General features: G+C 45.6%; 4 protein-coding genes across 12 annotated transcripts in view; 2 read left to right on the top strand and 2 right to left on the bottom strand.

The window, feature by feature from the left end:
- The window catches only part of tbc1d5 (TBC1 domain family, member 5), a 14,967-nt gene extending 13,911 nt beyond the window's left edge, over window positions 1–1,056 (top strand). Inside the window, exon 18 of the mRNA XM_019868837.1 lies at window positions 1,018–1,056. Coding sequence (XP_019724396.1) covers window positions 1,018–1,056 — 39 coding nt within the window. The remainder of the gene's footprint in view (window positions 1–1,017) is intronic.
- riok3 (RIO kinase 3 (yeast)) lies at window positions 963–5,890 on the bottom strand. The gene is made up of 13 exons (XM_019868885.1): window positions 5,614–5,890; window positions 4,852–4,976; window positions 4,257–4,399; window positions 3,976–4,083; window positions 3,782–3,891; window positions 3,515–3,658; window positions 3,304–3,431; window positions 3,060–3,242; window positions 2,313–2,472; window positions 2,152–2,232; window positions 1,963–2,052; window positions 1,764–1,877; window positions 963–1,445 (listed from the first exon to the last, which is right to left on the bottom strand). Exons 1-13 carry the CDS (start codon window positions 5,647–5,649, stop codon window positions 1,314–1,316), a joined length of 1,554 nt encoding a protein of 517 aa, XP_019724444.1. The 5' UTR covers window positions 5,650–5,890; the 3' UTR covers window positions 963–1,313.
- Window positions 5,891–6,221: 331 nt separating this feature from the next.
- On the top strand, window positions 6,222–10,085 carry LOC109515230 (clavesin-1). 2 transcript variants are annotated; one of them, XM_019868887.1, is made up of 8 exons: window positions 6,222–6,515; window positions 6,976–7,226; window positions 7,303–7,473; window positions 7,575–7,693; window positions 7,948–8,122; window positions 8,595–8,705; window positions 8,918–9,141; window positions 9,434–10,085. In XM_019868887.1, the coding sequence occupies exons 2-8, from the start codon at window positions 7,104–7,106 to the stop codon at window positions 9,510–9,512; spliced, it is 1,002 nt and encodes a 333-aa protein (XP_019724446.1). In that variant the 5' UTR covers window positions 6,222–6,515; window positions 6,976–7,103; the 3' UTR covers window positions 9,513–10,085. The 2 variants fall into 2 exon arrangements, with proteins under 2 accessions (XP_019724446.1, XP_019724447.1); XM_019868888.1 differs by having other exon boundaries at window positions 6,973–7,226.
- A 982-nt stretch (window positions 10,086–11,067) lies between these two features.
- The window catches only part of unm_hu7910 (un-named hu7910), an 18,523-nt gene continuing 16,979 nt past the window's right edge, over window positions 11,068–12,611 (bottom strand). For all 8 annotated transcript variants that reach the window (XM_019868879.1, XM_019868871.1, XM_019868877.1 and 5 more), the window contains 5 exons: window positions 12,399–12,536; window positions 12,193–12,328; window positions 12,030–12,121; window positions 11,825–11,958; window positions 11,068–11,656 (listed from right to left, as the gene is read on the bottom strand). In XM_019868879.1, coding sequence (XP_019724438.1) covers window positions 11,506–11,656; window positions 11,825–11,958; window positions 12,030–12,121; window positions 12,193–12,328; window positions 12,399–12,536 — 651 coding nt within the window. In that variant the 3' untranslated portion in view covers window positions 11,068–11,505. The remainder of the gene's footprint in view (window positions 11,657–11,824; window positions 11,959–12,029; window positions 12,122–12,192; window positions 12,329–12,398; window positions 12,537–12,611) is intronic.

Genomic DNA, 12,611 nt, shown 5'->3' with positions numbered 1-12,611 from the left:
GTTTTTGGCACGAAAAAAAACGACATAGTATAGTAAGGCGATTTTAGCCCAAAAAAACGACATAGTATAGTCAGGCGTTTTTAGCCGAATAAAACGACCATGTACAGTCAGGCGTTATCATTTTTTTAAAAATTTAAAACCCCATTAAATTTGAAAAATATGCGGCGTTTTTTTGTTGTTTTACCTAGAGTACACCCCTGCAGGCACCGGGAGAAGATGCAAACTCCACACAGGAAGGACAGGGCTGGAAACATTATTTTCTTTAAAAAATGCCTTGCAATGCATCGTCTGTTATTTTAACACCTAACTCTACAAGGTTTTTTTCCTCACGCACACCTTATGATCAATGGTCTTTTTTCCCCCCCCCCTCCCACATTCCAAAAACATGCCAATTCAGGGTGTACCCCACCTACTATCGAAGACAGCTGGGAGAGGTTCCAGCATGCCCGCGACCCTCATGAGGTGAAGCGGTTTAGAAAATGGATTGATCATATACATCGTCACTTTGACACTTAACGAAAGATGAAAAGAGTCAAGATGAGAGAAAAAGTTACTGAACTTGCACACTATGTTTGACATATTTGACGCGGTTCTGGTACTTGTTGCCATGGTAACACAATTCATCCATCCATCCATTTTCTTATCCGCTTCTCCTCACGAGGGTCATGGGGCGTGCTGGAGCCTATCCTAGCTGTCTTCGGGCAGTAGGCGGGGGACACCCTGAACCGGTTGCCAGCCAATCGCAGGGCACACAGAGACGAGCAACAATCTGCACTCACAAGAACACCAAGGGACAATTTAGAGTGTTACATAAACTTTCCATGCATGTTTTTGGAATGTGGGAGGAAACCATACCTATCCCAAGAGTGCTGGCCCCGCCCCTTTAAAATTGAACCGCCTTTCTAATCAATTGGAGAATATCAAAATTCTACTTTTTTTTTGTGAGAATAAACCACACATACTCTGGATTCTCTCTGCATTTATTTCTGTGTTCCTCTTTCAATTTTCATTTTGAAGGACAAGGCAGGAAGTTGCGTCTGCCAGTCAAAGCGATAACCAAAGATGGGCCTGATGTGAAAGAAGAGCACTCAATGTGTGAGTGCATATACTTCTTTCCCTACACACTTTTTCCATCATCAGCTTCACAAACACACAAAGCGCACACAGCATCCGCCCAAATGCACACCACAACTCGGGGGGGGCTTCAAAGCACGCAGCATCAGGCGGGAGGTGCTGTGGGGGCGGTCAGTGGCCCGTCACGCCGGCGTCATCATCATGCCGGAGAGAGAAGGTGAGTGCGAGCGGACGCTGAGCTAGTCGTCAGCGTCCGCCTTGAAAGGGGGGTCGGCCTGCTCCTCGCCGCTGTCGTCTTCGGACGCCACGGCAAACGTTTTCTTTCCTCGCCGCTGCACGTGGTCCTCGTTCCTCTTCTCCAGAGCCACAATCTGAAACACAGCAAAGTAGGATCAATCAATAGTTAAGTTCGGTCTGCCCCCATATAATTGCGGCAAAGCACTCCTTTTGTCTAAATGAATGAATAAATGTGTGTGTGTGTGTGTGTCACAGGGACTTTCTTTGGTGACGTCTCGTGGCATCCTGGTGGCGAAGAACTACGCTAACGTGGATTGAGGAGTTTCTTGCCGCGCTTTAACAACTTAGTTAACTACATGAATTGACTCACAAAAATAAATAAAATTTGGTGAAAACATTCCATTTCATTTTTATTTTTCGGCCATATTGGCCAGCTCGAGTGTGTGCGTTACCTCGGCAACAAACTCCGCCTCATTTTCCGTCCCAATGGGAATGTCGAGTCCCGACACAGCGTTGAAGAGCTCAAAGATGCTCAGCGCCTCGCTCACTCCTCGTTTCTGGAAGAACTGCGCAAACACACACAAAGTCGTCGTTCGGGTGTGGCCTACGCAGACAATTGCGTGCGTCATCCGTGGCGGCCATTTATGTTACCGTGGAAACGTTCCGGCAGTCTCGGAAGAGGAACTCCAGGCCGTGAGGATGTGTCGGCTCGACCGACTGACTGACGTCGATCAACCACACCTGCGACACGGAAACGAGAAGCAATTGGATGATTTAGAAAAGACAGAAAAAAAAAAAAGAATTGTTTTTAAAAAAGGGGAAAGGGGCAGAAAAAGTTACCTTTCCTTGATGCCACAGCATGTTGTATTCGCTGAGGTCAGCATGGACCAGATGACACTCTTGATACAGCGTCTGCATCAACTGCACACACACGTCAACGTTAAACAGTGTGTGTGTTTTTTTCTCTCTCTCTCAAAACGTTTTTGTGTGTGCGTACATACGTTTAAGACTTGGCAGAAGGCGTTCTTCATGTCGTCGGAGCTCAACACGACGTCCTTGAGTTTGGGCGCGGGGACGTGATCTTGTCCAATGAACGACATCACCAAGATGTGTTTCCTCAACAACACCACGTCGGGACACGGAATCGACGCCTTCTTCATCCTGTTGCGACCGACATGCGTTGATATGAGAGCCATTTTACAAACTATTTGTCCCTTTTTTTTTTTTAAAAGTAGCTTCTGTGGTTTCGTGGACGTCCCCAGTGATGCTCGCTGCTTAACTAACAACATGGCTGTCAAGGGGGAGGAGCTACGTTAAAAGAAGCAGTCATTGTTGACATCGTTGCGATGACGTTGCTACACTAGCTAGCTTTTACAACCTGTCGAGTGACTTTAAAAAAAATAAAATAAAAAAAATAAAGGCAATGTGAAAAAACACATTCGCTTTTTTTTCTGGAACTAAACAAACAATGTGTCAGACATTTTTTCATGGAAAATTGTGAAACGTGCCATCTAAGTTTAATTTCTTATTTTTAAGGCAACCTATTTTTCCGGCGGTAACGCCACATGACCGACTCTTTCTTTCTATCTCAATTTGTCTGAGTGATTTGAGTCAAAAGAAATCAGAAATGCTAATCTAAACTTCTAAAATTCAGCCTCAAAATGGAGAATCGCACATCCGAGCGCATGCGCGAGATCGAAAAGATGCCGGACGTGATCTGACGCGTTTGGTCGGAAATCGCGAGAGACCTGCTGAGGTTGTGCATCTCCTTCTCGGCCCACAGGCGAATGATCTTGCGAGGGTTGAGCTTGGTGAAGCGGTCGATGAAGCGATAGTCGTCTTTGATGTAGCGGTCCCTGTTCTTGAACTCGTTCAGGGTGGTCTTGAACACCTTGAGGACCACCTCGTCTGGAACTGGCTGCTCATCCAAACTACACACACACAAATGTTAAAGAGATCCAGAGTGCGTGTGTGCGTGTGAAGGTGTCGAACCTTCCCCCATTGGCGTGGAAGACGACAGACTCCTTCCCGGTGCTGATGCAGCCGTTGATGCTCTCCAGCACGCCTGCGTTGACCATCTTGTACATGAGCAGACGAGTGCGGGGGTCCACCGCTTGCTCCTGCGGGGAACGCGAGGAGCAATTCAGACGCCCGCCATTCGGTCAAAGCGCATTCTCCAGTTTCCCGGGAGGGGGGAACTCACGGCCGTGGAGTGCTCTTTCTTCTCGTGGAGTTTGGCGCTTCGGCGCTGCTCGCTGGCGCAGTGCTGCTTCAGAGAGTTGAACACCTGATTGGACAATTTCAGGTCCATGCCCAGACCGTCGCCCACTTGCACCTCGGGAGCAAACTAGACACACGCACACACAAAACATTGCGTTCGTGTTGATTTTTGGCACGGCGACTCCATTTTGTTTGATCAGTGGGTTGAATGTCAACGGCGAGCGCAGCAGAGGAAACGCGTCAGTCATACGTTGTCCATGCGTGCTGTGTTCTTCCTGCCACATGTCACCGCGTCGTGTTTGGTTGTGATGTTTTTGCCTTTGCCAACGAAACCTCTTCTGGGTGTGGTCTGAGGCTTGGCTGGCAAAAAAAAAAAACAAACAAACACATAACGTGATTGTACTGGACACGCCCGAGGTATTTATAGTGCTGCAGTGGCGTTACCTGCCCTGTAGGGGTCGTGCCTGGTGTCCTGCCAGTCCACCTCGTCCTCAGAGCTGTCGCTGTCCTCATAGGGATGAACCTTGCGGTAGTTCTCAAAGGAGATGGACACTACACAAAAAAATACACAGACTCGATGTGGCACTGTTTCAAACATTTTTTGGACCACTTTTTCCATTTAGTGTTGTTGAGGCTAAATGTGCATTCGGACCTGTAAGCCGCAATATGAATTTCGTAGACTGGCACTAATAAAGTTGTCTGAATCCATTTGTTCCGTTTGCTACCTTTACTGTCGCCGTTGAACTTCTTCTCCTCGCGACGCAGTTGATCATCAAACTCTCGGTCGTACTGCATCTGAAGCATCTGAGCCAGCATCAAGTCGCTGGTTGTGTCCGCGGCGTCGTCGCCCAGCAACAAAACCGACGGGCTGAACAAATACATCGTTGATGTTATCTTGATAGGAATGAGGCAATCGAAACTTCAAAAATCATCGGCAAAGTGCGAAAACAAGTCATTGCTAATGTGCGGCTTCTTCTGCCGCGTCCGCATTGGCCACCTGGGCGGAGTATAAGCCAGAGTGACGGATATAATGTTCAGTGAGACAGCTCAACTTTTCTCCAAGCTCATCTGTGCAGCACTATTTGGCATTCTACACAGAGGATAAAGAATATACCGGGTACTGTTGTATTGTCTGTCTACTTGCATTGCTACAATGTTTGCATTGAATTTATCCCAAAATATAGCACTGAAACATACACGCTATTTAGCGTTAGCGTTAAGATAGCGAACTGAAAGTTATTAAATAACGTAGCATGTCTGTCGAAGTGTTAGGTGTATCGTGTGTAGGACTTCTACAAAACGACGCGGATGTCAACTCACTCAGCGAGGCTGCTAAAGTTGTGATTTTCTTCTTCCAGCTGTCTGGCTAGCTGCTCGCTCATCACATCCGCCAGCGAGCACGTCGACATGGCTGGCGGCACTGTTGCCGTAGTGCCCCACGGGCTCTGGAGGAAATACAGAATCACATTAATTTGGAAAAAAATTCATAGTTGCAAGGACACGTGCAGACTTTCAGGTTCATTCATCCATCCATTTTATGAAGCATCTTTCGTGTATGTCACAGTACATAGAGACATATAGACATGAAGCTAATGTGGATGTTTTTGGAATGAGGAAAATGTATAGCGAAACTTGGCACAGGAAGGCCGCAGCACACACGTTTTTCGGCTTGACGATTTGATTTATTGGACACAATAACTCGGCTAAGGTGACTCATCATCATCTTGCTCAGCTGTCAGGGAACAAGTTGTCGAGGCTAAGCTACGCCCTTGTGTTACGTAGGCTATCGTAACCCAGATTCACCAACAAAATGTCAAAGGTCGACCAAAAGATTTTTCCACTTTAGGCTAACTGTTCTCGTCTACCTAAATATAATCTTTATTAGAACATCGTTCGTCGATGTCGTAACAAGCGTGAAAACAAACGAAGGTGACGTCATGGACGTAAGCCATATTGGCGAGTTTGTCAATTGTTTGTTCACATAAAGTTTTCTTTTAAGGAATAACAGGTTACGCGATAAAACACCCAGAAAAACACAAATGTAAGAATAAAAATATAAATTCGAAAGTAATACGGGCTTACCTTTGGCTTGTGAGCGGTGACTCCACTTTGATCCATGATTTAATGACTGAAAGGTGGCTAACTGCGAAGCTAAGTAGGCCGAGGAAAAGTGAAACTAACGAGACGACAAACGAACTGAGCAGGATAAGAAAAGAAAACTTAAGTCTTGTAACACACTCGGGGACGCTTAAAAGACGTTTTGAACGAGGCTGTGGTGACTGAATGAGGCGTAATTGCTCACGTGAGTTGAACGTATTTCTTCGCAGGAAAAGGACCTTGGACAAACCGGAAGTGCGTCACCGACCATTTCCACCAACTTCCACATTAAAATGAATATGGATGACGTCAACAAACCCGAGCTCAACCACTATTCACAAAATAATAACAACAATAATAATAATAATCAAGACAGTGCACCATCGTGTGAGTATTGTCAATGTCACATATGATACATACCTGTGCAGCTGTGAATGAGCGCCCATTGACAGGATACTTTCAAAAGAATGAATGCATTTGTAAGGCCAAAAAAGGAGAAAAAAATAGATGAATGGATAGATTAATATAGATAGATAAATTGACAATAATATTATCTTACATTCTTCTCCGACGACTACCTTTATTGTGAAAGAGTTTGCCGGAAGTATTATGTAGTGAAAGAATAGGACGCCAAACTAGAGCATCCTGATCCTGACGTCTTCTACGCACATTTTTTCCCCTCATCGAGCGTTTAAATGTCATCGGGGAGACTACAAAATACGACGTTTAATCGGTGCTCTTAAAATTTTTGTCCCTTTGGATTTTATACCACATTCCTTCTCGTTGTCGTCTGTGATGGCCGACAGCGTCCTCAGCATCAGGACCAGTTCAGGAGGGCCGGAGCCGCTCGGACCTACGACAATCGAACAACACACCTAACTCCATCAGTAATATTTAGCATATTTAAATATTTTCATTTTAGCATATTTACAAGACATCGTTTATACTTAATTCACATCTCCAGGACAACTACGGACACTGATTTGATTACATATGATGTGTATATAAATATTTCATCCATCAATTTTCTACGCAAATTGGTTGACAATTCCTGTTGATAATCTGAAATTCAAGTTCTTGGAGAATTTGAAATAAAAATCGGTATCTTAATGATTCATCAATTTTCCAAAAGCATCATAGTCCACTTAGCTTAATGCTAACAAAGGCTTCAAAACACCATTTACATGCTAGCAGTTAGACGTTTCTTGAATCATGTGTTGGACCTCAGCAGTACCTTTGATCAACATATAGAATATTATCATTTATACATAATGTAAAATGTACAAATCTACAATAACATGTATGTATTTTATCTATGACTATAGATATGCTTGTCTGTACCAGCAGACCACGTTGCCTTGACTGACCTTTGAACTTCCCGCAACAACCCGCCAGCCCATGATGTTAAAATGGTCGCCGCCATGACAGCGCGCCACGGGAGGGGTGCGCCGTGAGCAGCAACAGAGCCAGTCTAGATGACATCTTCCGACGCAAGCAGGATGTCCCAGCTCCTGGCGGGCCTCGGCGCCGACGCCACCGAGAAGGCTCGGCTCGAGCTCAACGAAAACCCAAACACGCTACACCAGGACATACAACAGGTTCTGGGGACCCCGTCATTTTTTTAGGTCTATTGTGCTCAGACATTTGACATTTACGTCTTTTCGCTGCGGCAAGGTGCGTGACATGATCGTGACTCGTCCAGACATTGGCTTCCTGCGTACAGACGACGACTTCATCCTTCGCTTCCTCCGAGCGCGCAAGTTTGATCCGGTGGAAACGTTCCGCCTGCTGGCGCAGTACTTCCAGTTCCGACAGCAGAACCTCGACATGTTCCAGAGCTTCAAGGTCGGCACACATACACTGTTTTCAAAACGGGATGCCATTTTGTCTCCAAATAGCAAGAAAGTCATGAACAGGAAGTGGTGTGGTGTGTGTGTGTGTGTTAGGTGGATGACCCCGGCATTAAGCGAGCATTGATGGACGGCTTCCCGGGCGTTCTGGAGAGTCCGGACCAACACGGCCGGAAGATCCTCATCCTTTTTGCCTCCAACTGGGACCAGAGCAGGTCAATGCGTCGTCATGGTTGACACGTTTTATGAAACCTAAAATGAAGAATGTATGATTAGTTTCTGATTTCACTTGGATGATTGACAGACACATTGGAACATTTGTTGTCATTAATGACAATTTATCATTCCAAATGAGACAAAGTTGCTCTGCTAGTGGGCTTAAGTGTCTTGAGATGACATAGTACACCGACCTTGAGCTGGATTTGAAGGACATGGACTAAATGCCGGTCCGGGCTTTCCATTTGTCCAGGAACTCGTTCACAGACATCTTGCGGGCCATTCTGCTGTCGCTGGAGGTTCTGATCGAGAAGCCCGAGCTGCAGATCAACGGCTTCGTCCTCATCATTGACTGGAGCAACTTCTCCTTCAAGCAGGCCTCGAAGCTAACGCCCAACATCCTCAAGCTAGCCATCGAAGGCCTGCAGGTGAGATGCCCGAACAGTCTCTGTGACCCAAACAGCCGCTCGAACCGACCACCTTGACCAGATTATTGTGTTTAGTTGTGGCAGTTTGTTCATAAAAAGATGGTGTAATTACTACGAATTTTAACGAGTTTACTTTGGCACCATCTTGTGGGATCATGGTACCAAGCGGCTTTGTTGACGTGAGTTGAGGAACTTCATTTAAAACATAGCCACCAGTCTTTAGCCGCCAGCTTGCACTAATTTGGTGTCAGGTAACTATGTTGAAGTGAATTGAGGAGCTTCAATTTGAAAAAAGTAGCATTTATCCGCCAACCGGTGGAACCTTGTTGCTAAGGAACTCTGTCGAAGTGGTTTATTAGTAATCCATGCAACTTTCACCGTTTGAGTCACTTGAAATTGCTTTAAGTTACGGCACACACTTTAAGAGTAGCTAACATTGTTGCTTGGTGCTTCAATTTTTTTTTCTCCTCAGGACAGTTTCCCGGCCCGCTTCGGAGGCATCCATTTTGTCAACCAGCCGTGGTACATTCACGCCATGTTCACCATCATCAAGCCTTTCCTCAAAGAAAAGACCAGGAAACGGGTGAATTCAAAAGCAACTTCTCTCCCTTTTTCTCATTCACTTTGTCTTGTCCTGATAGAATAGGATTTACAGTAGACCTATTATAAATATTATAAAAAATAAAAAAAACCAACACATTGGCTGCAAACTGTCTATCCAGCTAGCTTGCTAGCTATGTAGCTACAGTAGTTAGCGAAGAAGATAGCTGTCTATCTGTCTATTCCACGGAGCAGATTTTTCTCCACGGCAACAACTTGAACTCGCTCCATCAGCTCATCCAACCCGAGTGTCTGCCGTCCGAGTTCGGGGGTACGCTTCCGCCGTACGACATGGGCATGTGGGCTCGCACCCTGCTGGGTCCTGATTACATGGACGAGACCGAGTACACGCTCACCTACGACGCCCTGCACGTCCGAGAGAACTGCGGGGGAGGCGCGGACAAGGAGCTCATGAAGAGGTCAGGACGCTTGAAGCAGTAAAAAGCACTATTGAACTATGTTGACGTGAGTTGAGGAGTTTCATTGAGATCAGAGGTGTTCAAACTCGGTCCTCAAAGGCCGCTGAAAACAGGCAGAATGGCAGCCTTTGAGGATCGGAAGTAGTGTTTCGCCGCCATCTTGCGGCATCCTGGTGTTAACGAACTCCGTTGATGTAAATTGAAGAGCTTGCTCTAGACAAAAGTAGCGCTTTGGTGCCACCTTGTGGCATCTATAGTGATGATTCCAATGTGATGTTTTTTTGTGCTTCAGGTCTCAGTCTGTGGTCAATCCTGCCATGCTGCGACAGACGGACAGAGAGACCAGCACGCCGCTACTGGCCCTGGACTGAACACACACACTCACACACACCCACACACACACACAGTGCTGGATTTTGACTTGTGTTGTTTCGTCCCGTCCAGCTGAACTTTGACTCGTACTTCCTGTTTCTGAGCCCAAATGTGTGTGTATGCTGCACGCACACACACACACACACACACACACACACACACACACACACACACACACACACACACACACACACGCACACACGCTCTTACCTGTGATTGTGTGTCCCCACGCTGGTTAAGCGTGTTAGCTTTGAGGAGGAATGTAGAAAAGGTGGTCATGACTTTTAATGGTGACAGTGAATGTTTGCTCACCATCATCATCACCATCTTCATCATCTGTGACAATGACGCCCTGACATTCATTCACTCAATCAGTGTGATTGTAGATGACAGTTTCTGAACTTTTTACTGAGCCAAGGTACACATTCGATTTAACCTTAGAAAAATATCAATGCTCGCCACCAAATTCAAAAGCAGAATGTTTATCGGTTATCAGGGAATATTCGGTTAATCGTTTCAGCCCCTCTGGTCATCTCTCGAGTCCACTATGTAAAAATCTAGGTCCAAGATTTACGCACGTGACAAACCATTAGCACTCTTGCTAGCGTAGCTGGCTCAACGGCATACTAACCTATTAGCCAGGTTCACAGGAAGATTGAAAGAAAGGAAAAAGCAGCTTGTCGTTCAATCAAGTGTCACGTGGTCACACCCGATTGTCGTCGTTGTCGATGCATCTCGCTATCACAATCGTTGCTCGGTTTACCCGCCACATATGAATGAAGACACTTTTTGCCATGTATCAGCTTTCCAATCAAGGAAAATATCACTCGGGTAGAAAAGCAAAGCGGTCCGTGCATGTCAATTAGGGAAGTCCCCCCCCCCCCTCCGAGTGCCACGTTTTCATGCTTTTTAAGTATTAACGCCGTCAACACACCGAATGCCAAAACATCACTGAAGAGAAAGATTGTTTTTATTCAATTGAACTCGTTTCAACGATTGTATAGTTCATGTACTGGTGCGCTGCAAAACAAGGTGGAAAGACTTTGCGTCCGACATTGAAATCGTTGCAGGTGTTCGGATGGAAAAAAGTTGGTCCTTTGTTTGTTGCGGCGCCACTCAACATCAGGGCTACACTGTCTCTTTTCATGTATTTACTGCAGAATGTAAACTAGTAAACATTTACACCTCCACGTGTGGTGTTTTCATTCGGGGATGGGGGGTGGAGGGTGGGGGGTTAAATTGACAACAGGAGAACCTAGAAAGTCACACACGTGGACATTTGATTGTTGGAGGAGACAGATGTGGAATTTATCTATCTTGAAGCTAAACTGTATTTTTTTTCCCCCCCTTTATTATTTACAATAAATTAATAAATAAACCAATTATTTTCATATCGTAAAACATGTGGATGTGAATTTAAAAACAAAATGCTATTTACAATAAACAACAGTAATTGAATAAATACATGTTAACTATATATTTGCAAAAATTATTTATTTTAATTATTTGTAGTATTTTGTTTGGTTTAATATTTAAATGAAGTAATTATTTATGGGGGTAAATTAATTGTCAATATTTTAATTTGCCGATTTCAGAAAAATGGCACTGCCCACACCTGGACTAACTGGGAAAAAAATAAATAAATAAATAAATAAATAAAAAACCTGAACAAAAAAACAACCCCCCCCCCAAAAAAAACCCACTGTGATTCTCTTGTGTCATTTTTAATAAAAATAGAATCTCTTAGAACATCTGCTGGTTGTAGTGATTGTACAAAAGTGAAGGGAAAAAGCGAGCTAGTCGGAAAACACAGGATGAACAAGTCACAGCCAAGTCGTGGTTTCCCACAAATAAAACTCTACAAACATTGAACATGAACAGTCAGTCATAGTGTGTGTGGTTGTGTGCACGTTTGTGCCTGTGTGTGTGTGTGTCAGTAGTACCACCCAGAAGAACCTTGAGTGGTGCGCAGTCCTTCCGGAGCTCGCTGGTCTAGATGGCGCTGAGCGTCTGTCTCTGGTACGCCGTCAGCTGCGGGTGCCACACGTCCACGATGAAGATGAGGCGGAAGGTGTCCGCGTCCTGCCAGACTTCGTGCTCGAACGAGTCGTCGAAGATCAACACTTTGCCCTCCTCCCACTCTCTGAATCGAAATAGTGTGTATTGGAATACAGTTTCATCGATTGCATGCGTTTGATAAAAAATAAAATAAATAAATAAATACAAGGAGGAGGACCTAAAAAAAAAAAAAAATGGAACGCAATATCGAGGCAAAAAAACTGCAGTAAGGTTCTTTTTCAAAAAAATTTACCTGGTCTGGTCTGTGCATCGGATCCTGCATCCCTGTTTGGGAATGACGAGGCCGAGGTGCATCCTCAGTCGACAGTTGGTGGGACCCGTGTGTGGCCACACGTGCGTGCCCGGTTGCATCACTGAGAACTTAATCTACACGTACGCACGCACGCACGAGTGAGTGACTGGAATTGAGGCTACATTCAAATCTTTCGTGAGTCTACCTGTCCTCTCTTGCAGCCGATGGCTTCAGGAAATCTCTCCAGTAGCGAGCAGGTCTTCGGTACAGCCTGACAAGAAGTCCCAGACTTCTTCCCTGAAGGTAAACAAGATTGTTAGCTGTGTGGATGTGGATCAGGCAAGAGGAAGAAGTTCAAAAAAATGGACCTTGCTGCCAGAGTGTGTATTGGCCCCACTCTCCTTTCTCCCTCAGGTTCTCCTCCTCGGGTACAAACTGGCCCGTCTTTTGGTCCATCATGACCATAGCCTCGTCCCGGATCATTTTCCAGTTCTTCTCCAGTGCCTGAACACAAATGCAGTCATTGAGTCCTGAACTGGAAGAACATGCTTGTGAATCCTGCAAGCTGTCCAACCTTGACCAGATCGGTGTATCCAGTCTCATTTGGAGTCCACCAGGGCTGCGCCTTGAGTCCGTCGACGTTGTAGAGTGACCTCTGCCACACGGACGCAAAGTGCCCTCGCTCGTGGCCCAGCTGGTACCAGTGGTACGCCTGTCCCAGGACACACACACACACACACACACACACACACACACACACACACACACACACACTGCAACTCACGCA

This window comes from Hippocampus comes, unplaced genomic scaffold (genome assembly GCF_001891065.2).
Source record: "Hippocampus comes isolate QL1 unplaced genomic scaffold, H_comes_QL1_v1.1 scaffold401, whole genome shotgun sequence".
Lineage (NCBI taxonomy): Eukaryota > Metazoa > Chordata > Actinopteri > Syngnathiformes > Syngnathidae > Hippocampus > Hippocampus comes.
This window is presented reverse-complemented; position numbering and strand designations above follow the sequence as displayed.